The sequence below is a fragment of the Nerophis ophidion genome, linkage group LG05, assembly GCF_033978795.1.
Source record: "Nerophis ophidion isolate RoL-2023_Sa linkage group LG05, RoL_Noph_v1.0, whole genome shotgun sequence".
NCBI classification, from domain to species: domain Eukaryota; kingdom Metazoa; phylum Chordata; class Actinopteri; order Syngnathiformes; family Syngnathidae; genus Nerophis; species Nerophis ophidion.
Genome location: NC_084615.1, coordinates 17,526,869 through 17,553,754, shown reverse-complemented (window position 1 = coordinate 17,553,754; position 26,886 = coordinate 17,526,869). Strand labels below are relative to the sequence as shown.

Sequence of the window (26,886 nt, the reverse complement as noted above, 5' to 3'; positions counted from 1 at the left end):
TCAATGGTATATTGTTTTATTGGAGTTGGAAAAAAAGTACAAAGACAAAGTGACAAAGTTAGGAGGTGAAAGTGAGTGGTTGAGGGCGAGGCTGAGCGGGATTAAAAACGGAAAAGAAAAGGGGATGTGTGTTAAAGGAGCGTTGGAGTGAACGAGGGCACCTGAAGGCAACACGAGTTAAAGCACAACATAAACACAGAAGAACATGTTTGGTATTTCACTGAATAATGTCACAGTTTTTTTCCTCTTCTCTCCTCTAGAAGGTGTATGGCCCGATGTAGATGGAGAGTCTGAGGGCGGAGCTGCTCTGGTAGCTGCCCTGGTAGCTGAGCAGCGGGTTGACCGACACCATCTCCAGGTCCAGCGTGTACTCCCTGGGTCCTGAGACGGCCCGGGCCAGGACCAGCATGGCGCTGATGTTGTTGATTTGCTGCACGCGAGGAAGTAAGGTGTCGCAGGTCAACCACTAGGGATGAAAACGGCCAACGTGTATTTGCTGGTTTGCTCACCCTGATGTAGAAGTCGCCGTTGTCGTCGCCCGAGCGGATCCTGAAGGTGTTGTACGCTCCCGGGGACACGCTGGTGGCCTGGATCTGGAAGATGTCCGAGGGCACGGAGCGCTCCGAAGTGATGCTCATGTAGCGGTGGACGATGGAGAAAGGTAGGTCTCTGCAGCCGGGCTTGGTGACGGGACACACGCAGCGACTAGAAAACAGAGACAGGGCAGATTCACTATGCATGGAGGGAAGATCTCAGCGGCAGTTCACAAAGCAGCCAGCAGAGGGCGGCAGGAAGTTACTAATTAGTGTTGCAGCACTTTCTATAATCACCTGCCCAAACCTTTGCTGCTCTAATTCCGGGAAAAAATAGTGGTTATGATAAATTAAATATACTATGCATTGCCAAAAAAACGAAACTTTGTTTAATTAATTAAAAATATAATTTATTATATAAATCAATCAATCAATCAATGTTTACTTATATAGCCCTAAATCACTAGTGTTTCAAAGTGCTGCACAAACCACTACGACATGTATGCTGGGATAGGCTGCATCATACATGTGACATAATGAGAAAAAGCAGTATAAAAAATTAAAAATGTAGTTCTAGTGAATCAGTCTTATTTTTTTTTCTACCCAAAACAAAATTTTAACTGCACAAAAATTAATCCTATTCTCAGTGAATGTGTTCTATTTTAAATGTTTTATTTCCAATGATAATATGTTTAAAATATAAATTAAATACATCACATAATTTAAAATAAATACTTATAATTACAAATAAAACATTAACAAGAAAACATTTACATAGTATAATGGATTGGTTATCTTTTAGTAAACTGTTAAAAGTGTTTTTAGATGGTTTTGTTTTTTTATCACAATATTTCATGGTTCCATAATTTTTTTGTTCTACGTCCCAAAAATTATTCATAATTTTTCTGTTAAAAGTGGCTTATCAACATACCAAAAATAAAATAAACTTAAACAAAATACAAATACATTTGAAAAAAAAAAAAAAAGAGTACAAGTTGAAATAATGCACTTTGCAGACATACCTCGATATTCAGGCCACAATATGTTAAATGGGTTATACTTGACAATAAAACTAAAATAAATAGATAAAATAAATCAATCAATATAAAAGGCAACATTTCTAATACAGTAAGGGGAAAAAAAAATAATAATACTGCGTTGCTTGTGATGGTATTTTATAAATAAAGTGTTAAAATGTGATCCCGATTTTCTGGTGATAAATCTTTAATCTTGCAAAATGTAGTTGACTATTAATTGTGGAATTCTAGTCCTTCACTAGAATGAGATGTGTACAAAACGGGACAACATTTTCACTTTGGAACTGACTGAATACTTTTTAGTTCCGTACTTCTTTGCACATTTACATGGCTTGCTTTTACACGCTATTATCTTTTCCATTCCCAGTATGGAAAATGTTGACGCTCCAATTGTTGAATAAGATCCGCTTCTCAGCAGCTGTAGCCAGGTGTACTACACTTGTTCACCACTTGTGGCAGTAATGACAACAGCAAACAAAAAGAAGAAGTCATAAAGAAGTTTCTTCAGCACAGAAATGAGGACTAAAGTCAGGCGTGTCAAACTGATTTTCATTGAGGGCCACATCAGTTCTGGTTGCCCTCAGAGGGCCACTTTTAACCGTGAATAATATTCAGTATGGATATAAATGTAAAAAGCAAATCTTTGGATTGTGTGATATAAAACTGGCAGCTTAGTCAAAAATTATTTACTGTAATAGTTGCGTTTTTTCACAGCATATAAAATAAAAAAATACATGCAATAAATGAAATGGAATGGAAAAACGGTACCACTGTTTTTTTACGTAAAAATTCATGCATGGTTTTTATACTGTAAATTCTACGGCTGTGTTTTATAATATATTATTACTCTATATGGAAAGTGGATTTTACTGTTAAAAAAACAAGTTTTACTGTAAAATTTTGACATGAACAGCTTGTTGGATTACTTGCTTTGAAATCACAAGTCAAGCAGTTGAATTTAAATTAAGAGGACAAAATTGTCTAATTTATGTGGGATATTGATTTTTGAACTATGTAAAGTAAGAAGGAATATAAAATACAAATGTTTCAGTTTTAGGAGTTAAATGGTGGGACAAGCTCGGTGATGTGGTTCTTTGTTAAGGTTTAAGAAAACCTTGAAAGGTGGAAAAATACAAAATATACCGTATTTCCTTGAATTGCCGCAAGGTATATAGTATGCACCTGCCTTCAATTACTGCCGGGTCAAACTCGCTTCCCAAAATAATTAGCACATGCTTAGTATTACCGCCGGGTCAAACTTGTGACGTCACGAGTGACACTTACCCTGTCATCATTTTCAAAATGGTGAAGGCTGATTTTAATACCGGTAATTTGAAATTGCATAAAGGGAAGAAGATTAAGAGCTATTCAGTAGGATTTAAGGTCCAAGCTATTGAATATGCTAAAAAGAACAGTAAGCAGCTATGTTTTATTAATATAACTGTGGAGCTGACAGTCCGACAGACAGGCAGGGCACGCTGCAGCCCAGCCCAAGATGGCGGCGAGCGAGGAGCGAGCGGGAGGAGGAGCGGAAGAGCAACCTGGACTGAGGTTTTATTGAAAAATAAACAAAGTCAAACTGCTCACGCCATGTCCTTCCTTGGTGGTCCTGGGAACCCGCAAGACGATGGCTTGAGACTGTCACAATACCGTAGCTGAGTGTGTCAAATATGAGTCATTAACTGGTGGTAGAGGGCGCTACTGATCCTTGTTGCGACTACACGGCTGCAGAAGAAGTGACAATGAGTGACGTGATATGTGATGGGACGGATATGACGCGGGGGGTGCACGACGGACCTTTTAGAATGTAACACTCCTATGCTGGCTATGTAAACAACCGGGCTAAAATAAAGCATGTTCCAGTCCTAAATACCCAGTGTATTATTTATACAATAACACTTCATGGTGGCAGCGGTGGGATAAAGAGAACACCCACGGAGCAGAACGGGAGGGGGTGTTGTCCGAGGGTAATTTTGTCATCGCCTGCACTTGAGGAGCCGAGCTAACTGATGGCAGCGGTCTGATAGCAGTTTTCTAAACTGGACTTTCAATCAAAGCAGGAGGTAATAAAGGAAGATCTCCATCGAGACAGAGAGACTTTTAAAACTGAAGAAAGATAAGGAAGACTTCTATAAACAAGTTATCGATGCTTTTGATCAGAAGGAGCTGGCATGGATTTCATTTATAAGTAAAGTTAAGACCATTATAACATTTTTTTTATTAAATGTGCTTTTCATGATGCTATCCTTACATCACACTCACATTTTTACTGCATGCCTTTGGTAAGTGCCGGAGGGAGAAGAGGTTTTAAAATAATTAGCGCATGCTTACTTTTACCACGTGCCTTTGGTAAGCGCAGGAGTGAGAAGAGGTTTTAAAATAATTAGCGCATGCTTACTTTTACCGCATGCCTTTGGTAAGCGCAGGAGTGAGAAGAGGTTTTAAATTAATTAGCACCCCAGCGGCAATTCAAGGAAATACGGTAGTAACAATTACTTTTATCCATTTGATTTTTTGTGACTATCAGTGGTACTTTAACTTAACTAAGAATAGCAAGTGTGTTTCATTAAAAATCCACATTTCCAAGGTCTGACTCATTGGTAGTGATCCTCCACCGCCACTACGTGATGTTCTGGACCAGGCGCCTAAGGAAAGTTGGACTGGGGAGTGGAAAAAGTGTGAGTTACTCACTTCTCGGACACCTGCACGTAAGGATCCTGGCAGCGGTCAGAGTCCACACACTGGTAGCGTCCGTGCAGGTTGACGCAGGTCTGGGTGTCGGTGCACTGATGTTCTCCCGCCTCGCACTCGTTGACATCTGGGGAGGACACACGGGAGGTCATGATGGAAGTGGGGGAGCAGGGGGGGGGGGGGGGTCGTTAGAGAGGAAGGGTCCTCACCCTGGCAGAGTCGAGTGCCTTGCAGCTGGTATCCCTCGGGGCAGACGCAGGAGAACTTGCCCGGCTCATTGACACAGCGGTGCTGGCACAGGTAGCTGGAGTAGCTGCACTCGTCCACGTCTGCCACACAACACAGTTGGTGCATCACGGGAGCCACAAAAAGTGAGAGGGTGAACTCAGGACTCGGGCGTGAACTTACCGTTGCAGGCGAAGCCGTCCGGGCCGAGCTCGTAGCCGTGGTCACAGCGACACAGGAAGGTGCCGTAGGTGTTGTAGCACCTCTGGGAGCAGGGAGCACCCATGTCACACTCGTTCACGTCTGGCGGGAACAAGACCACAACCACCTCATTTGGCTGCACCTTCTTTAATAACAGCTCTTGAAATATATGCTGTTAAATTCTTTAAAAAAAACATGAATCATATTTATACATATATATACATATATATATATATGTATATATATGTATGTTTATATATATATATGTATATATATATATATATATGTATATATATATATGTGTATGTATATATATATGTATATATATATATACACACATAATTGTATATATGTAAGTGTATATATACACATATACATACATATGATTATATGTGTACATGTATACATATATACATGTACGCACATATATACGTTTATATGTATTTATACATATGTATCTGTATACATATATGTGTATAAATACATATATAAACAAATATATATGTACAAATGTTTATATATATGTTTGAATATATACATATACACACGTGTATAAATATATACACATGTATGTGTATATATATACACATTTATATACATTTATGTATATATGTGTATATATACGTACACACATATATATACATATGTATATATAAATATACACATGTTTATATTTACAATTATACATATATATGTATACATATATAAGTCCAAATATACATATATATTTATGTGTATATATATATTTGTATGTATATACATATAAATACACATGTATAGTTCATAGTCATCATTGTCACCGATGTCCCACTGGGTGTGAGTTTTCCTTGCCCTTATGTGGGCCTACCGAGGATGTCGTGGTGGTTTGTGCAGCCCTTTGAGACACTAGTGATTTAGGGCTATATAAGTAAACATTGATTGATTGATTGATATACACACATATATACAGAAATGTTTATATATGTGTGTATATATGTATATTTACATATATATATATATACATGTATATGTACGTGTATATATACACATATATATACATTTATATATATGTATATATTTATACATATATATTTATTTATATACAGATACATATATATGTACATATATGTATATATATATATATACATATATATGCATGCATATATATACATATATATATATGCAAATTTTTGTCTGATCTTGAATGGGATTGTGCTGAAAATTGTAATTTTCCTGAAGGAATAAATAAACTACTATCTAATCTAATATATATATATATATTTGTATATACATATATATATATATATATATACATACACATATATATGCATACATATACATTTATATATGTATGTATATAATACACACATATATATATACATGTATATATGTGTGTGTGTATACATATAATATATATATATATATATAATGTATGTGTGGGAAAAATCACAAGACAGAACAGAACTGTTTCATGAGGGGTTCCCTCAATCATCAAAAAAAAAATCTGATGATTGAGGGAACCCCTCATGAAACAGTTCTGTAGAGATGAAGTAGTCTTGTGGTTTTTCCCACACATACATATTGCGCTCTACCACGGTATCGAGCACTATTCTCTGGATAAAACAATTAAGATATATATCCATCCATTCTCTACCGCTTATTCCCCTTCGGGGTCGCGGGGGGCGCTGGCGCCTATCTCAGCTACAATCGGGCGGAAGGCGGGGTACACCCTGGACAAGTCGCCACCCCATCGCAGGGCCAACACAGACAGACAGACAACATTCACACTCACATTCACACACTAGGGCCAATTTAGTGTTGCCAATCAACCTATCCCCAGGTGCATGTCTTTGGAAGTGGGAGGAAGCCGGAGTACCCGGAGGGAACCCACGCATTCACGGGGAGAACATGCAAACTCCACACAGAAAGATCCCGAGCCTGGATTTGAACCCAGGACTGCAGGACCTGAGGCAGACGCACTAATATATATATATTTATATATATATATATATATATATATATATGTACAGTGGGGCAAAAAAGTATTTAGTCAGCCAGCGATTGTGCAAGTTCTCCCACTTAAAATGATGACAGAGGTCTGTAATTTTCATCATAGGTACACTTCAACTGTGAGAGACAGAATGTGAAAAAAAAATCCAGGAATTCACATTCACAAACCAAAAAGTTCTATTTTGGTTTCATCTGACCACATGACCTTCTCCCAATCCTCTGCTGTATCATCCATGTATCCATTTTGGTATAAACTTAACTCGTCGTGTTTGGAAGAAGAAGAATACTGAGTTGCATCCCAAAACCACCATACCTACTGTGAAGCATGGGGGTGGAAACATCATGCTTTGGGGCTGTTTTTCTGCTAAGGGGACAGGACGATTGATCCATGTTAAGGAAAGAATGAATGGGGCCATGTATCGTGAGATTTTAGGCCAAAATCTCCTTCCATCAGTGAGAGCTTTGAATGGTTGACCAAATACTTATTTCCACCATAATTTACAAATAAATTCTTTAAAATTGCTACAATGTGAATTTCACATTTTGTCTCTCACAGTTGAAGTGTACCTATGATGAAAATTACAGACCTCTGTCATCATTTTAAGTGGGAGAACTTGCACAATCGCTGGCTGACTAAATACTTTTTTGCCCCACTGTATATATATATATATATATATATATATATATATACATACATATATATACACACACATATATATATATATATATTCATGTATATATACACACACACACGCATATCTATACACATATATACTACATATATATATATACATAAATACATATACATACAAACATACATACATATTTACATAGATACATATACATATATACACACATATATACTCATTTTTATATATACACACATATATACATATTTACATACATATACATAAATATACACACACACATATATATATATATATATACATAAATATACACACACACATATATATATATATATACTCATATGTATATATAATTCATAAGCACTTCATTTATTTCTACATTACTCCAAAATGGAATGAATCAAATATTTGTCCTCAAAATTCTACATACAATAACCCAATAATAATGTGAATTTTATTTTTTTATTTTTTTTGCAAGTCTATTAAAACAAAAAAACACATGTGCATGATAAGTATTCAATACTTTGTTAAAGCACCTTTGGCAGCACTTTTACTGGTGTTTTTTTTTTTTTTTTAATAAAAAATGGAAAAATGTTGAGAGAAAAAAAACAACTATGTCATTATTGTGTGTAAATTTTTGAGGACAAAAATTAATGTATTCCATTTTGGATTAAGGGTGAACGAAGTCAAAAAGTACCCATGCGTCTCTTGAAAGGTAAATAATTTCTTCTGCAATAATTATGACAAAGGAAATCCAAGCCAATCAGAATTTTTTTTTTCACTACAAAGTAAATTTACTACAACAAATACAACATCATGTAAAACATATTAAATTCTAATTAATTAAAATCATACCTTGAAATGACAGTTTCCAGTTTTACAGAAAATATATGGTGTTAAATTATTATTTTTTTTTAAATGTGATAAAGTGCTTATGAAGTTAATAAGCTCAATAAATTGTTTTTACAATGTAAATATTGCACAATTTAATACATTATTCCATGATAGATGACTACATATTTTATTTAAAGGATTGGTTTTAGTGTGTTTAAATGATTCTGATGTTGGCCCAACGAAAACTAACAAAGTAATAAATACAAAAATGATGATTAGTTAAAAACAATTCTATACATGTTTGTATATTTTTATCTAGAGAATATATTTACAGCAAAAGCTATCATGAATATTCTTCTGTTTAAAAAATAGATATGTGTAAAATGTTATTTCTTTAAGCTGTGCAAATGTAGAGAAATAATTAACAATGGGCAGTAAAATAATTAAATGAAGTTCACCTGTAAAATGTTAAAGTTTAGCTTTCTTTAACTGGCTCTAACTTTCTGTGCTATGAATGTTTGGCTTACATAATGCTTCAAATACATTTGACATCTGTTTATCAAAGAAAAAGCAACACTCGTGTCCTTCTGATCATTTTGGTACAAACTACCAAACACTGACCGCTTTCCACAATGTCCTGGTCAGTCTGCAATTTGTCAACAGGAAGTGATGCCCATAAATAGTCACAGATGTAGTCAATCAATTAATATAATAAAATCAAAAACAAAAGTGCACAAATAGACAAAATGGAAAATTGTACAAAATAAATCAAACACTCAGTACAGTATCATAGGGAAATAAATAAAGCAATAAAAACATTAATAAAGGAAAAAACAACTATGGAATAAAAAAGTTAATAAAGCAATAAAAAAAATTATAAAGCAATACAAAAAAAATAAAGCAATAAAAAATGTATAAAAAAATAAACAATTAATAAAAAAGTTAAAGCAATAAAAAAATTATAAAGCAATACAAGAATAAAAAAACAATACAAAAAAGGCAATAAAAAAATTATAAAGCAATAAAAAAATAAAAAAGCAATACAAAAATAAAGCAATACAAAATGAATAAAGGAAAAAACAATTGATACAAAAGTTAATAAAGCCATACAAAAATTATAAAGCAATAAAAAAATTTAATAAAAGAAAAAACAATAATTAAAAAAATTAATATAGCAATAAAACATTTATAAAGGAAAAAAATAATAAAAAAGTTAATAAAAAAATAAAGCAATAAAAAATGAATGAAGGAAAAAACAATAAAAAAGTTAAAGCAATAAAAAAATAGAAAAGCAATACAAAAAAGAAAGCAATAAAAAATGAATTAAGGAAAAAACAATTAATAAAAAAGTTAATAAAGCAAAAAAATAATTATAAAGCGATATATAAAAAAGCAATACAAAAAATAAAGCAATACTAAAATTAAAAAAGGAAAAAACAGTTAATAAAAAAGTTAATAAAGCAATAAAAAATGATAAAGCAATAAAAAAGCAATACAAAAATAAAGCAATATAAAATTAATAAAGGAAAAAAACAATTAATAAAAAAGTTAAAAGCAATACAAAAATAAAGCAATACAAAATTAATTAAGGAAAAAAACTATTAATAAAAAAGTTAATAAAAAATAAAAAAATATACAAAAAATAAAAAAGCAATACAAAAAATAAAGCAATAAAAAATTAAAAGAAAAACAATCGATCAATAACAAAAAGTTAATAAAGCAATAACAAAAATATAAAGCAATACAAAATTAATAAAGCAATACAAAAAAATAAAGCAATGAAAAAAATTAATAAACCAATAAAAAAAAGTGTGAACAACCATTATAATAAAAACAGTTTTATTGCTTTATTTGTTTTTATTGCTTTATTAATTTACCTATGATACTCTACTGAGTCTTTGATTTATTTTGTACAATTTTCCATGTTGTCTATTATTTGTGCACTCTCATCTAGGAAGTTGTTCTTGATTTATTATGTCAATTTAGGGAGTTGGGGGGGTCCCCACATTTGCGGTCCCCTCCAAGGTTTCTTATTTTCCCATTGGGTTGAGTTTTTCCTTGCCCTGATGTGGGATCTGAAACGAGGATGTTGTTGTGGCTTGTGCAGCCTATTGAGACACTCGTGATTTTAGGGCTGTATAAAAAACATTGATTGATCGATTGATTGACCACAGCTGTGACTATTTCACTTCCTGTTGAAAAGACATTGTGGAAAGTGGTCTGTGTTTGGTATTTTGTACTAAAATGACTAGAAGTACAAGTGTTACTAGCCTTTCTTTTGCTTTAAGTACACTTTTTTATTTTTTTATAATTTTTTTTTTTTTTGCTTTATTAACTTTTCTATTAATTGTTTTTTCCTTTATTAATTTTTTCCTGCTTTATTTTTTTGTATTGCTTTTTAATTTTTTTATTGCTTTATTAACTTTTTTATTAACTGTTTTTTCCTTTATTAATTTTTTATTGCTTTATTTTTTTGTATTGCTTTTTTATTTTTGTATTGCTTTATTAACTTTTTTTATTAAGTGATTTTTCTTTTATTATTTTTTTTTGCTTTATTTTTTACTGCTTTATAAAAAATATTGCTTTATTATTTTTTTTATTAATTGTTTTTTCCTTTATTAATTTTTTATTGCTTTATTTTTTGTATTGCTTTTTTATTGCTTCATTAACTTTTTTATTAATTGTTTATTCTTTTATACATTTTTTATTGCTTTATTTTTTTGTACTGCTTTATAATTTTTTTATTGCTTTATTGACTTTTTTATTCCATAGTTGTTTTTTCCTTTATTAATGTTTTTATGGCTTTATTTATTTCCCTATGATACTGTACTGAGTCTTTGATTTATTTTGTACAGTTTTCCATTTGTGACTATTTATGGGCATCACTTCCTGTGGACCATTGCCCACTGACCAAGACATTGTGGAAAGCGGTCTGTGTTTGGTACTTTCTATTAAAATGACCAGAAGGACATGAGTGTTGCTGGCCTTTCTTTTTCTTTAAGTACACTTTTTGCTCTGCCCCTTTTTATTTTGTTTTTTAGTAGAGTGTGTGTTTTTGCTGTAACTTGTCTAGCAAGCGGCTACTCACCGATGCAGGATCGGTTGTTTCCCGCCAGCTGGAAGCCGGGCTCACACTGGCAGGAGAAGGAGCCGGGCACGTTGACGCAGCGATGCTGGCAGTATCTGTACCTGCACTCATCGATGTCTGCCACGGGGAAAAGAGGCGGGACGTTTAAAGCACACTCCTATCAAAGCCCGGGGGGAAAAAAAAACCCCAGCACAAGTCCTCACCGATGCACTCGGTGCCCACTTTGCGGTATCCGTCGGGGCACTGACAGGTGAAGGCTCCCAGGGTGTTGATGCACTGCTGGCTGGGCTGGCAGTCGTCTTCATCCCGCTCGCACTCGTCCACGTCTGGGTCATGTGACAAAGAACGCTGTCACGTGTGGAATAGGGTTGTACGGTATACCGGTACTAGTATAGCACCGCCTTACCAATGAATCATATTCAGTACTATACCGCCTCTAAAAAGTAGTTGTCACCAACCACCCCTGCCCATCCGTTGTTGTCACGTCATAACATTGCTGGTTTTACTAGCAGAGGAGCATGTTCGGCAGCGCACACACACACAGAGTACTTACAAGCAGAAACAGTGTGTAGACAGAAAAGGGAGAATGGACGCATTTTGGCGTAAGGTAAAGTTATAACACTATGACGACAAATAAGAGTAAGTTTCTTTCATGCATCATTATCACTGGAGGACGCGGAATAGCTAAACATGCTTCACTACACACCGTAGGAGGATACAATATCTCAATGGCGTCACAATGTAAACAAACGCCATGGGTGGATCTACACCTGACATCCACTGTAATGATACCAAGTACAGGAGTGTATCTAGTAGTTACTATTATGATTGCATCAATATTTTTTTTAAGGTTTATATTATTTTTATATAGTCAGTAAATAGGTCCCTGGACACATGAGGACTTTGAATATGACCAATGTATGATCCTGTAACTACTTGGTATCGCATCCATACCCAAATGTGTGGTATCATCCAAAACTAATGTCAAGTATCAAAGAAGAGAAGAAGAAGTGATTATTACATTTTAACAGAAGTGTAGATAGAACATGTTGAAACAGAAAAGAAGCAGATATTAACAAGTATACTAATAATGCATTTATACAGTTTGTCCCACGTAATGTGTACAAAATAACAGGTGTATAAATGACAATATGTTACTGCAGACTAATTAGGAGTCTTTGTTTGTTTACTTACTACTAAAAGACAAGTTGTCGAGTATGTTCAACATGTTATTTAAGAACTATATGACAATAATAAACATATGTTTCATGTACACCAAGATTTCTTGTTCAAATAAAGCCAATAATGACATTTTTTGTGGTCCCCTTTTATTTAGAAAATAATCTAAATGCATTTTGGTACCAGTACCAAAATATTGGTACACCAGCCAATAATATTCAAATAAAATCTAAACATCCATCCGTCCATTTATTTTCTACCGCTTGTCTCTTTTGTCTCAGCTGCTTTCGGGCGACCGGGCATTTATTCCGGAAAATTTGCTAACGCCGCTGATGGTGTGTTTGACAGAGAAGTAACTGGAAGGAGATAATGACAAAGTCCACTCTCCAAGACAAACGCTGTCCATTGTTATTACATTATTTCATAAAAATGACAGTTAATACGACATTATATTGTCTATCTGTGTTGGCCCTGCGATCAGGTGGCGACTTGTCCAGGGTGTACCCCGCCTTCCGCCCGATTGTAACTGAAATAGGCACCAGCGACCCCAAGGGGAATAAGCGGTAGAAAATGGATGGATGGATATTGTTTTGTTTTTAAACAATATTTCTTATGTAAAAGTGTTTCTTTTTCAAAGTCGTTACAACTTAAAGGCCTACTGAAATGAGATTTTCTTATTTAAACGGGGATAGCAGGTCCATTCTATGTGTCATACTTGATCATTTTGCGGTATTGCCATATTTCTGCTGAAAGGATTTAGTAGAGAACATCGACCATAAAGTTCGCAACTTTTGGTGCTGATAAAAAAGCCTTGCCTGTACCGGAAGTAGTAGACGATGTGCGTGTGACATCACGGGTTGTGGAGCTCCTCACATCTGAACATTGTTTACAATCATGGCCACCAGCAGCAAGTGCAATTCGGACTGAGAAAGCGACGATTTCCCCGTTAATTTGAGCGAGGATGAAAGATTCGTGAATAAGGAAAGTTAGAGTGAAGCACTAAAAAAAATAAGAAAAATATAAGAAAAGGCGACGGCAGTGTGAGCGATTCAGATGATATTAGACACATTTACTAAGATAATTCTGGAAAATCCCTTATCTGCTTATTGTGTTAATAGTGTTTTAGTGAGATTATAAAGTCATACCTGAAAGTCGGAGGGCTGCGGTGAACGCCAGTGTCTCTGAGAGAAGCCAATGGAGGAGCCAAGATCACAGCTGCCTTTTTGACAGCTACAGGAGGAGGTCGCATAATCCACTCAAGTCTCCGGTAAGAGCCGACTTAATATCACAATTGTCCCATCCAAAAACTTGCTGGTTGACGTAGAGAAACATGTTCGCTTGACCGCTCAGTGTTAAAGCTTCACAACAAACAAAGAAACACCGGCTGTGTTTGTGTTGCTAAAGACAGCTGCAATCCACTGCTTTCCACCAAGAGCATTCTTCTTTGATGTCTCCATTATTAATTGAACAAATTGCAAAAGATTCAGCAACACAGATGTCCAAATTACTGTGTAAATATGCGATTAAAGCAGACTACTTTTAGCCGTGAGTGGTGCTGGGATCCCCTCCAACCAATAACGTCACAAACACACGTCATCATTCCGCGACGTTTTCAACAAGAAACTCCACGGGAAATTTAAAATTGCAATTTAGTAAACTAACCCGGCCGTATTGGCATGTGTTGCATTGTTAAAGGCCTACTGAAACCCACTACTACCAACGACGCAGTCTGATAGTTTATACATCAATGATGAAATATTAACATTGCAACACATGCCAATACGGCCGCTTTAGTTTACTGAATTGCAATTTTAAATTTCCCGCGAGTTTCTTGTTGAAAACGTCACGGAATGATGACGCGTAAGCGTGACGTCACGGACTGTAAGGAAATATAAGCGCTGCACCAAACACGGCTAAAAGTCGTCTCTGTTCATGCCGTAATTACACAGTAATTTGGACATCTGCGTTGCTGAATCTTTTGCAATTTGTCCGATTAATAATGGAGACTATAAAGAAGAATGCTGTTGGTGGAAAGCGGTGGATTGCAGCTGCCTTTAGCAACCGAGACACAGCCGGTGTTTCTTTGTTTGTTGTGAAGCGGAGCGGTCAAGTGAACATGTTTTCTCTACGTCAACCAGCATGTTTTTGGATGGAGGAATTGTGATATATATCTTACCGGAGACATCAATGGATTATTCGTCGTCCTGCAGCAGCTGTCATGTCAAAAAGCATTGGCTCCTCGGCTTCTCTCTGAGACACTGGCGGGTTTACCGCAGCCATCCGACCTCGAGGTATGTCTTTACAATCTTTAAAATCTCACTAAAACACTATTAAAACAATAAGCAGATAAGGGATCTTCCAGAATTATGCTAGTAAATGTATTTAATAACATCTGAATCGAACACAATGCAATCGCCTTTGTTTTTTTTTTTAACTTTATTTATTTCGCTATCAATATCCTCAGCCACAAATCTTTCATCTTTGCTCAAATTAATGGGGAAATTGTCGTTTTCTCGGTCCGAATAGCTCTTTTTGTTGGAGGCTCCCATTATTAACAATGTGAGGAGCCCTCACACGGGTGACGTCATCGTCTGCGACTTCCGGTACAGGCAAGGCTTTTTTATTAGCGACCAAAAGTTGCGATGTCGATGTTCTCTACTAAATCCTTTCAGCAAAAATATGGCAATATCTCGAAATGATCAAAAATGACACATAGAATGGACCTGCTATCCCCGTGTAAATAAGAAAATCTCATTTCAGTAGGCTTTTAATATTTCATCATTGATATATAAACTATCCGACTGCGTGGTCGGTAGTAGTGGGTTTCAGTAGGCCTTTAAAATGTTGTCATGTTGGGCTGGACAAGTACTGATTATGGTAAATTGCAGACTACGAGCCGCTACTTTTTTCGGACATTTTGAGGCTTATAAGACGGTGCGGCTAATTTATGTATTTTTCAAAATATTGGTACGGGGACAACACTGGTGTGGAAGCCTGCACCAAAAGACGGCAGATGTCCTGGTGTGAAATATAGCAGTATGTGTGTGTGTGTGTGTGTGTCAGTCCACTCCCACAGAGAAACCCTCATTGGCACAAAAGCCACCTGTCCCCCACTAACAACCTGACAGAAGACGTCTACAATCTCACCCAGGCAGCTGTCGCCCTGCGGCTCGTAGCCCAGAGGGCAGGGGTTGAAGGCCTCGGTGGGCGTGACGGGGGGCTCCGGGGCCGGGATGACGGAGGCGGAGCGTGGAAGGCACAGGTAGCCTCCGTAGTGGTTGAAGCATTTCATCTCCCCCTTGCAGGCGTCCGGAATGGTCTCGCACTCGTTTATATCTGATTGGGGGGCGAGGGCACACGTTAACGTGAGGTCACCACAACGCGGCTGACATGAGGCCAACGTCACCTTTGCAGTGGTCCGTCTGAGGGTCCCAGTGATAGCCATCCGTGCATTCCTGCATGGGCAACACACTCCTGTAAATATGTGCTACTGTACATGGTGGCTCATAGAAATATTAGGGCTGTTAAAGTCAGGTTCAAACACCGATGACAACTATTAAACAAGACAAGAAGCAAGGAATTAAACAGGGGCCGAATTCAATTTAGCTCAATAGAGTAGAAATTGCGTACAGTGTCGTCCCACGTTATGGAGAAAGATAGTACGCCTCTCTCTGATTACATGGCAACAGCTGTTTCTAAAGGGATGGCGGTCGTAAACAGCCGCCGCCTTTGATTACAAAACTGTTCAAAGAAAAGATGCCTCAATGGGGAGTCAGGCCCTGCCTCCTCTCCACTTTGTACAAACTCCGTTTCCATATGAGTTGGGAAATTGTGTTAGATGTTAATATAATATAATGATTTGCAAATCCTTTTCAAACCATATTCTGTTGAATATGCTACAAAGACAAGATATTTGATGTTCAAACTGATATACTTTTTTTTGTGTGCAAATAATCATTAACTTTAGAATGTGATGCCAGCAACACATGACAAAGAAGTTGGGAAGGGTGGCAATAAATACTGATAAAGTTGAGGAATGCTCATCAAACACTTATTTGGAACATCCCACAGGTGTGCAGGCTAATTGGGAACAGGTGGGTGCCATGATTGGGTATAAAAACAGCTTCCCAAAAAAAGCTCAGTCTTTTACAAGAAAGGATGGGGCAAGGTACACCCCTTTGTCCACAACTGCGTGAGCAAATAGTCAAACAGTTTAAGAACAACGTTTCTCAAAGTGCAATTGCAAGAAATTTAGGGATTTCAACATCTACGCTCCATAATATCATCAAAAGGTCAGAGAATCTGGAGAAATCACTCCACATAAGCGGCATGGCCGGAAACCAACATTGAATGATCGTGACCTTCGATTCCTTTAGACGGCACTGTATCAAAAACCGACAGGCTCTAAAGGATATCACCAGACGGGCTCAGGAACACTTCAGAAAACCACTGTCACTAAATACAGTTGGTCGCTACATCTGTAAGTGCAAGTTAAAGCTCTACTATGCAAAGCGAAAGACGTTTATCAACAACATCCAGAAACGCCGCCAGCTTCTCTGGGCCCAAGATCATCTAAGATGGACTGATGCAAAGTGGAAAAGTGTTCTGTGGTATGACGAGTCCACATTTCAAATTGTGTTTGGAAATATTCGACATCGTGTCATCCGGACCAAAGGGGAAGCGAACCATCCAGACTGTTTTCGACACAAAGTTCAAAAGCCAGCATGTGTGATGGTATGGGGGTGGATTAGTGCCCAAGGCATGGGTAACTTACAAATCTGTGAAGGCACCATTAATGCTGAAAGGTACATACAGGTTTTGGAACAACATATGCTGCCATCTAAGCGCCGTCTTTTTCATGGACGCCCCTGCTTATTTCAGCAATACAATGCCAAGCCACATTCAGCACGTGTTACAACAGTGTGGCTTTGTAAAAAAGGAGTGCGGGTACTTTCCTGGCCCGCCTGCAGTCCAGACCTGTCTCCCATCGAAAATGTGTGGCGCATTATGAATCGTAAAATACGACATCGGAGACCCCGGACTGTTGAAAGACTAAAGCTCTACATATAACAAGAATGGGAAAGAATTCCACTTTCAAAGCTTCAAAAATTAGTTTCCTCAGTTCCCAAACGTTTATTGAGTGTTGTGAAAAGAAAAGGTGATGTAACACAGTGGTGAACATGCCCTTTCCCAACTACTTTGGCACGTGTTGCAGCCATGAAATTCTAAGTTAACTATCCATCCATCCATCCATTTTCTGCCGCTTATTCCCGTTCGGGGTCGCGGGGGGCGCTGGCGCCTATCTCAGCTACAATCGGGCGGAAGGCGGGGTACACCCTGGACAAGTCGCCACCTCATCGCAGGGCCAACACAGATAGACAGACAACATTCACACACTAGGGCCAATTTAGTGTTGCCAATCAACCTATCCCCAGGTGCATGTCTTTGGAAGTGGGAGGAAGCCGGACTACCCGGAGGGAACCCACGCATTCACGGGGAGAACATGCAAACTCCACATAGAAAGATCCCGAGCCTGGATTTGAACCCAGGACTGCAGGACCTTCGTATTGTTAGGCAGACGCACTAACCCCTCTTCCACCTTATTATTTGCAACAACAAAAAAATAAAGTTTATGAGTTTGAACATCAAATATCTTGTCTTTGTAGTGCATTCAACTGAATATGGGTTGAAAAGGATTTGCAAATCATTGTATTCCGTTTATATTTACATCTAACACAATTTCCCAACTCATATGGAAACGGGGTTTGTAATAAATAGTGGAAGATGTAATATATTGTGGAATATCTAATAGATGTAATAGATAGTGGAAGATCTAATAGATGTAATAAATAGTGGAAGATGTAATAGATCTAATAGATAGTGGAATATCTAATATATGTAATAGATAGTGGAAGAAGTAATAGATTGGGGAAGATGTAATAGATCTAATAGATAGTGGAATATATAATATATGTAAGAGATAGTGGAAGTTGTAATAGATGTAATAGATAGTGGAATATCTAATAGATGTAATAGATAGTGGAATATCTAATAGATGTAATACTGGAAGATGTAATAGATTGTGGAAGATGTAATATATAGTGGAATATCTAATGGATGTAATAAGTAGTGGAATATCTAACAGATGTAATAGTGGAAGATGTAATAGATTGTGGAAGATGTAATATATAGTGGAATATCTAATAGATGTAATAAATTGTGGAAGATGTAATATATAGTGGAATATCTAATAGATGTAATAGATTGTGGAAGATGTAATATATAGTGGAATATCTAATAGATGTAATAGATAGTGGAAGATGTAATATATAGTGGAATATCTAATACATGTAAGAGATAGTGGAAGATGTAATATATAGTGGAGTGTCTAATAGATGTAAAAGATAGTGAAATATGTAATAAATAGTGGAAAATCTAACAGATGTAATAGATAGTGGAATTTCTAATAGATGTAATAGATAGTGGAATATCTCATAGATGTAATAGATTGTGGAAGATGTAATAGATAGTGGAATATCTAATAGATGTAATAGATAGTGGAAGATGTAATAGATAGTGGAATATCTAATAGATATAATAGATTGTGGAAGATGTAATAGATAGTGGAATATCTAATAGATGTAATAGATAGTGGAAGATGTAATAGATAGTGGAATATCTAATAGATGTAATAGATAGTGGAATATCTCATGATGTAATAGATACTGGAAGATATAATAGATAGTGGAATATCTAATAGATGTAATAGATAGTGGAAGATGTAATAGATAGTGGAATATCTAATAGATGTAATAGATAGTGGAAGATGTAATAGATAGTGAAATATCTCATAGACGTAATATATAGTGGCAGATGTAATAGATAGTGGAAGATGTAATATATAGTGGAATATATCATAGATGTATTAGATAGTGGAATATCTCATAGATGTGATATAAAGTGGAATATCTAATAGATGTAATATAAAGTGGAATATGTAATATATAGTGGAATATCTCATAGATGTATTAGATAGTGGAATATCTCATAGATGTAATAGATAATGGAATATCTAATAGATGTAATAGATAGAGGAATATTTCATATATGTAATAGATAGTGAAATATATCAAATATATAGTGGAAGATGTAATAGATAGTGGAATATCTCATAGATGTAATAGATAGTGGAATATCTCATAGATGTAATAGATAGTGGAAGATGTAATAGATAGTGGAATATGTCATAAATGTAATATATATATTGGCAGATGTAATAATAGTGGAAGATGTAATATATAGTGGAATATATTTTAGATGTTTTAGATAGTGGAATATCTCAAAGATTTAATATATAGTGGAATATGTAATATATAGTGGAATATCTCATAGATGTATTAGATAGTGGAATATCTCATAGATGTAATAGACAGTGGAATATTTTTATAGATGTAATAGATAGTGGAATATCTCATAGATGTAATAGATAGTGGAATATCTAATAGATGTAATAGATAGTGGAATATCTCATAGATGTAATAGACAGTGGAATATTTTTATAGATGTAATAGATAGTGGAATATCTCATAGATGTAATAGATAGTGGATTATCTCATAGATGTAATAGATAGTGGAAGGTTGTTCCACGGTCTATTCCTGCCACTGAGAAGGATCTCTCTCCTCTGGTTAGTGGAGTTAGCAGAGGGTCAATATGTGGACATGACACATGAGGTAGATGATACGTGGAAGAGTTTTTATTTATGCTTTATTTGGTTTTGGTTCAGTCCGAGAAGGGCTGTGACTTACAGTTTAATTGCTTTGTAGGTACACTGAGATTTAGTCCAAGTTCATTGTGTTCTTCTTGGGCTTTTTGAAACCGCACCGCTTTTTTCCTTGGAATTTTCTACTAAGTGTTTTTTTGTCAAGAGGATTATTTGTGATTTGTACATTTCTTCTATTTTAGACCAAAGTAAAACAAAGAAAACTATTTGAAGTTGTCGTAGTTGATTTTACCTGTCCGGCTAATGTGGGAATACATTTTCCTCATGTGGCCCCTGGACTAAAATGAGTTGGACACCCCTGATACAAAGTACAGGCCTAAATTTGGGACACACCTTCTCATTCAAATGCTTTTTCTTTATTTCCATGACTATTTACATCGTAGATTGTCACTGAAGCCATCAAAACTATGACAACTGTGAAGTGAAAACCCTTTCAGGTGACTCTCTCTTGAAGCTCGTGGAGAGAATGCCAAGAGTGTGCAAAGCAGTAATCACAGCAAAGGGTGGCTATTTTGAAAAAACTAGAATATACAACATGTTTTCAGTTATTTCACCTTTTTTTTTGTTAAGTACATAACTCCACTTGTGTTCATTCATAGTTTTGATGTGACAAACTACAATGTAAATATTCATGGAAATAAATAAAACACATTGAATGAGAAGGTGTGTCCAAACTTTTGGCCTCTACGCTAAATTGTAACATAATATCATATTTATGTATGCTACACTGTAACATTATATCATTAAATATATGCTATATCAGAACACATTTTATACAAACCCCAGACCAGTGAAGTTGTCACGTTGTCTAAAAGGTAAATAAAGAGAATACAAAGATTTGGAAATCCTTTTCAACTTATATTCAATTGAATAGACTACAAAGACAAGATATTAAACAATCACACTGGTAAACCTTGTTATTTTTTGCAAATATTAGCTCATTTGGAACTTGATGGCTGCAACATGATTCAAAAAAGCTGGCAAAAGTGGCAAAAAAGAGTGAGAAAGTTGAGGAATGCAGATCAAACACTTATTTGGAACATCCCACAGGTGAACAAGCTAATTGGGAGCAGGTGGGTGCCATGATTGGCTATAAAAGCAGCTCCCATGAAATGCTTAGTCATTCACAAACCAGGACAGAGCGAGGGTCACCACTTTGTCAACAAATTTTTGAAGAACAACATTTCTCAACCAGCTATTGCAAGGAATTTAGGGATTTCACCATCTATGCCCCATAATATCATCAAAAGGTTCAGAGAATCTGGAGAAATCCCCGCACATAAGCGGCAATGCCCGTGACCTTGGGTCCCTCAGGCAGTACTTCATCCAAAAAGTGACATCAGTGTGTAAACGATATCACCACATGGGCTCAGGAACACTTCAGAAAACCACTGTCAGTAACTACAGTCCGTCGCTACATCTGTAAGTGCAAGTTAAAACTCTAGTCTGCAAAGCCAAAGCCATTTATCAACAACACCCAGAAACGCCTCGCTGGGCCCGAGCTCATCTAAGATGGACTGATGCAAAGTGGAAAAGTTTTCAGTGGTCTGACGAGTCCACATTTCAAATTGTTTTTGGAAACTGTGGACGTTGTGTTCTCCAGAACAAAGAGGAAAATATCCATCTGGATTGTTCTAGGCACAAAGTGTAAAAGGCAGCATGTGTGATGGTATGTATGGGGGTGTATTAGTGCCCAAGGCATGGGTAACTTACACATCTGTGAAGGCACCATTAATGCTGAAAGGTACATACAGCTTTTGGAGCAACATATGTTGCCATCCAAGCAACGCTATCATGGACGCCCCTGCTTATTTCAGCAAGACAATGCCAAGCCAGGTGTTACAACAGCATGGCTTCGTAGTAAAAGAGTGCGGGTACTAGACTGACCTTCCTGTTGAAAATGTGTGGTGCAATATGAAGGCTAAAATATGAGGCAGGAGACTGTTGAACAACTTAAGCTGTACTTCAAGCAAGAATGGGAAATTATTCCACTTCAAAAATGTGTCTCCTCAGTTCCCAAACCTTTACTGAGTGTTAAAAGGAAAGGCCATGTAACACACTGGTAAAATGCCCCTGTGACCACTTTTTTGCAATGTGTTGCTGCCATTAAATTCTAACTTCATGATTATTTGCAACAACAACAAAAAAAAGTTTCCCCGTGTGAACATGAAATATCTTGTCTTTGCAGTCTATTCAATTGAATATAAGTTGAAAAGGATTTGCAAATCATTCTATTCTCTTTTTATTTACCATTTACACAACGTGACAACTTCACTGCTTATGGCTTTTGTAGCAGGATGGATGGAACAATGCATAGGCAAACGTGACGACCCAGCAAACAAATGGACAGAAAGAGCCACAAATAGAGGAAGGGACAGGTGGATGAGATGACTGCAAGACAGACAAGTGGACGGGTGCAAAGATGGACACACTACACACACACACACACACACACACACACACAATGGGAGAGATAGAAGACTTGATATAAGACGCTACACCAGACCTGGGCAAATTAAGGCCCGGGGGCCACATGCGGGCCATTAAGCTTTTCATTCTGGCCCACCGGACATTCCCAAATCATTTTTTTTAGATGTTTAAGATGGAAAGTGCAGCTGCCATTATGATGTGCACTCAGGTTTTCTAATGACTAAGTCTTCAACTATACTAAGTCTTTCAATGCTTGGAATCTGCACTTTTGCATGATATACTAGTTACTATGGTCATCTAATTATTTACTATGGTCATCTAATTAGTTACTATGGTCATATAGTTAGTTAATATGGCCATATAATTAGTTACTATGGTAATCAAATTAGTTACTAATGTGTGATAATTAGTTACTATGGTAATGTAATTAGTTACTATGGTAATGTAATTAGTTGCTATGGTCATCTAATTAGTTACTATGGTAATCAAATTAGTTACTATTGTAATATAATTAGTTACTATGGTCATCTAATTAGTTACTATTTTAATATAATTACTTACTATGGTCATCTAATTAGTTACTATAGTCATCAAATTAGTCACTATGGTCATCTAATTAGTTACAATGGTCATATAATTAGTTACTATGGTCATATAATTAGTCACTATGGTCATCTAATTAGTTACAATGGTCATATAATTAGTTACTATGGTCATATAATTAGTTACTATGGTCATATAGTTAGTTAATATGGCCATATAATTAGTTACTATGGTAATCAAAATAGTTACTAATGTGTGATAATTAGTTACTATGGTAATGTAATTAGTTACTATGGTAATATAATTAGTTACCATGGTCATCTAATTAGTTACTATGGTAATGAAATTAGTTGCTATGGTCATCTAATGAGTTACTATGGTAATCAAATTAGTTACAATGGTCATCTAATTAGTTACTATGGTAATCTAATTTGTTACTATTTTAATATAATTACTTACTATGGTCATCTAATTAGTTACTATAGTCATCAAATTAGTCACTATGGTCATCTAATTAGTTACAATGGTCATATAATTAGTTACTATGGTCATATAATTAGTCACTATGGTCATCTAATTAGTTACAATGGTCATATAATTAGTTACTATGGTCATATAATTAGTTACTATGGTCATATAGTTAGTTAATATGGCCATATAATTAGTTACTATGGTAATCAAAATAGTTACTAATGTGTGATAATTAGTTACTATGGTAATGGAATTAGTTACTATGGTCATCTAATTAGTTACAATGGCAATCTAATTAGTTACTATGCTAATATAATTCGTTACTATGGTCATCTAATTAGTTACTATGGTAATACAATTAGTCACTATGGTCATCAAATTAGTCACTATTGTAATGTAATTAGTTACTATGGTCATCTAATTAGTTACTATGGTAATACAATAAGTTACTATGGTCATCAAATTAGTCACTATGGTAATGTAATTAGTTACTACGGTCATGTAATTAGTTACTATGGTAATACATTTAGTTACTATGGTCATCAAATTAGTCACTATGGTAATGTAATTAGTTACTATGGTCATCTAATTAGTTACAATGGCAATCTAATTAGTTACTATGCTAATATAATTAGTTTCTATGGTCATCTAATTAGTTACTATGGTAATACAATTAGTTACTATGGTCATCAAATTAGTCACTATGGTAATGTAATTAGTTACTATGGTCATCAAATTAGTCACTATGGTAATGTAAATAGTTACTATGGTCATCTAATTAGTTACAATGGCAATCTAATTAGTTACTATGCTAATATAATTAGTTACTATGGTCATCTAATGAGTTACTATGGCAATATAATTAGTTAATATGGTCATGGAATTAGTTACAGACTCAGGAGATTTTTACAACAAAGTTCTAAAGCTCAGTGATAAATCACATATCAGATTGTCGGTGGGTTATTTTACGTTTCACGCTCATATTTTACTGTGTTTGTTGCATTTTTGTTGTGTTTCGCTTGATAGTAAAACATGTGGAGTGACGTTCGTATGTTGTTAATATTCAGTGTTTTATCCTTCATAGTTAATATTGTAACATTCTGTATTTTCATGTACATTCTTGGTGTCTCATTCAGTAAAAACCATTCCCTTTTTTAAGGTGGTCTGTCATAACCTGTTTACATTCAATCAGACATTATTGTGAGGTTTTGTATTAGTGTTCCTAAAAATAGATATAACGGCCCCCAGACAAATTGTTTTCTCTAAGTTGCTACACACCTGCACTACACACACACAAACACATAAGAGAAAAGAATCATGGTACCGTGTAGGTGTCGCTTTCTTGTGGCGGCTGAGGAGTAGCACTGTGGAGGAGCAGGCACACGCACACGCACCAGACAGACACACACACACCCTGCATACTAAAGTACTAATGGATGTGAGACAACAACACACACGCGCACACACTCAGCTCAGACTTTGGAGGTGCGGGGCAGTCAATCAGCATCTGTGGAGAAAGACAAATAAATGTCATCCATCCTGCACAAAGTAGTCCCATTCAGGCCCTCAAGATGCCGTCACTGAGTTTGTTGCCTCATGAGCTGACCAAATGAATCCACTCGCGCCAAGAAAAGTAGTCAGTCTGACGCTAAACGGCCTGGACTCTCCACAGTGTGGCCTTGACTGTGACCGGCAGCAAGTTGCCAGCTAGAAGAACATCAACACTGTCTTTAAGGGTAGGAATAATACCTTGTGAGTCACAGTGGGAGCACGTTATTCACTCTTTCACACTAACTCTTTACACTTGTTGGATTGTGTTGTCCAATAGTCACCTTCACTTAACTTTGCTGTCACAGGACCTTCACCATGATGGCTTTATTTGTAAAAAAAACACACATACTATCGATGTGCAAAATCGTTATTTTCTTTTTTTTTTACTGACATCCACTACAGACATTCCTATCCGTTACATCATATTCACATATACAGTAACATATATCTGATGTCTGGCCTGAATGTCAAAATATATATATTTTGGCTTTATATCCCAACCATTCGACCCCCCCTCACCGCCCAAAAAATGTAAGAAACAGCAGAAAAACAATATAGTATTTGCAAATACACCAATTAAATGAAGAAAAAAGTATTAATAATACATTAATAATGTAAACAGATATATATATATATATATATATATACACACACATATATATATATATATATATACATACATATATACATACATACACATATGTATACATACATACGTATATACATACATCTGTATATATATACATACATACATACGTACATATATATATATATACATACGTACATATGTACATATATATATATACATACATACATATGTATACATACATACATACATACATACATATGTATATATACATACATACATATGTATATATACATACATATGTATATATATACATATGTATATATGTATGTATATATACATACACCTCCTGAGCTGCAACCTTATCGTGGTAGAGGAGTTTGCGTGTCCCAATGATCCTAGGAGCTATGTTGTCCGGGGGCATAAAGCCCCCTGGTAGGGTCTCCCAAGGCAAACAGGTTCTAGGTGAGGGATCAGACAAAGAGCAGCTCAAAGACCTTTATGAAGAAGAAAAATCATGGACCCAGATTTCCCTCGCCCGGACGCGGGTCACCGGGGCCCCCCTCTGGAGCCAGGCCCGGAGGTGGGGCACGATGGCGAGCGCCTGGTGGCCGGGCCTGTTCCCATGGGGCCCGGCCGGGCAAAGCCCAAAGAGGCAACGTGGGTCACCCCTCCAATGGGCTCACCACCCATAGCAGGGGCCATAGAGGTCGGGTGCATTGTGAGCTGGGCGACAGCCGAAGGCAGGGCACTTGGCGGTCCGATCCTCGGCTACAGAAGCTAGCTCTTGGGACGTGGAACGTCACGTCACTGGGGGGGAAAGAGCCTGAGCTAGTGCGCGAAGTCGAGAAATTCCGGCTGGATATAGTCGGACTCACTTCGACGCACAGCAAGGGCTCTGGAACCACTTCTCTCGAGAGGGATTGGACCCTCTTCCACTCTGGCGTTGCCGGCAGTGAGAGGCGACGGGCTGGGGTGGCAATTCTTGTTTCTCCCCGGCTCAAAGCCTGTACGTTGGAGTTCAACCCGGTGGACGAAAGGGTAGCCTCCCTCCGCCTTCGGGTGGGGGGACGGGTCCTGACTGTTGTTTGTGCTTATGC

The 26,886-nt window shown here is 36.4% G+C and overlaps 2 protein-coding genes across 2 annotated transcripts in view; both read right to left on the bottom strand.

Annotated features, from left to right (window-relative positions):
- On the bottom strand, nt 1–25,121 carry efemp2a (EGF containing fibulin extracellular matrix protein 2a). Its single transcript, XM_061900251.1, has 10 exons — nt 24,974–25,121; nt 15,831–15,879; nt 15,572–15,760; nt 11,449–11,571; nt 11,246–11,362; nt 4,670–4,789; nt 4,471–4,590; nt 4,262–4,388; nt 510–705; nt 1–430 (listed from the first exon to the last, which is right to left on the bottom strand). Exons 1-10 carry the CDS (start codon nt 25,067–25,069, stop codon nt 257–259), a joined length of 1,311 nt encoding a protein of 436 aa, XP_061756235.1. The 5' UTR covers nt 25,070–25,121; the 3' UTR covers nt 1–256.
- The window catches only part of fibpa (fibroblast growth factor (acidic) intracellular binding protein a), a 59,126-nt gene continuing 57,255 nt past the window's right edge, over nt 25,016–26,886 (bottom strand). Inside the window, exon 10 of the mRNA XM_061900255.1 lies at nt 25,016–25,156. Within this exon, the coding sequence (XP_061756239.1) occupies nt 25,150–25,156 (7 nt within the window). The 3' untranslated portion in view covers nt 25,016–25,149. The remainder of the gene's footprint in view (nt 25,157–26,886) is intronic.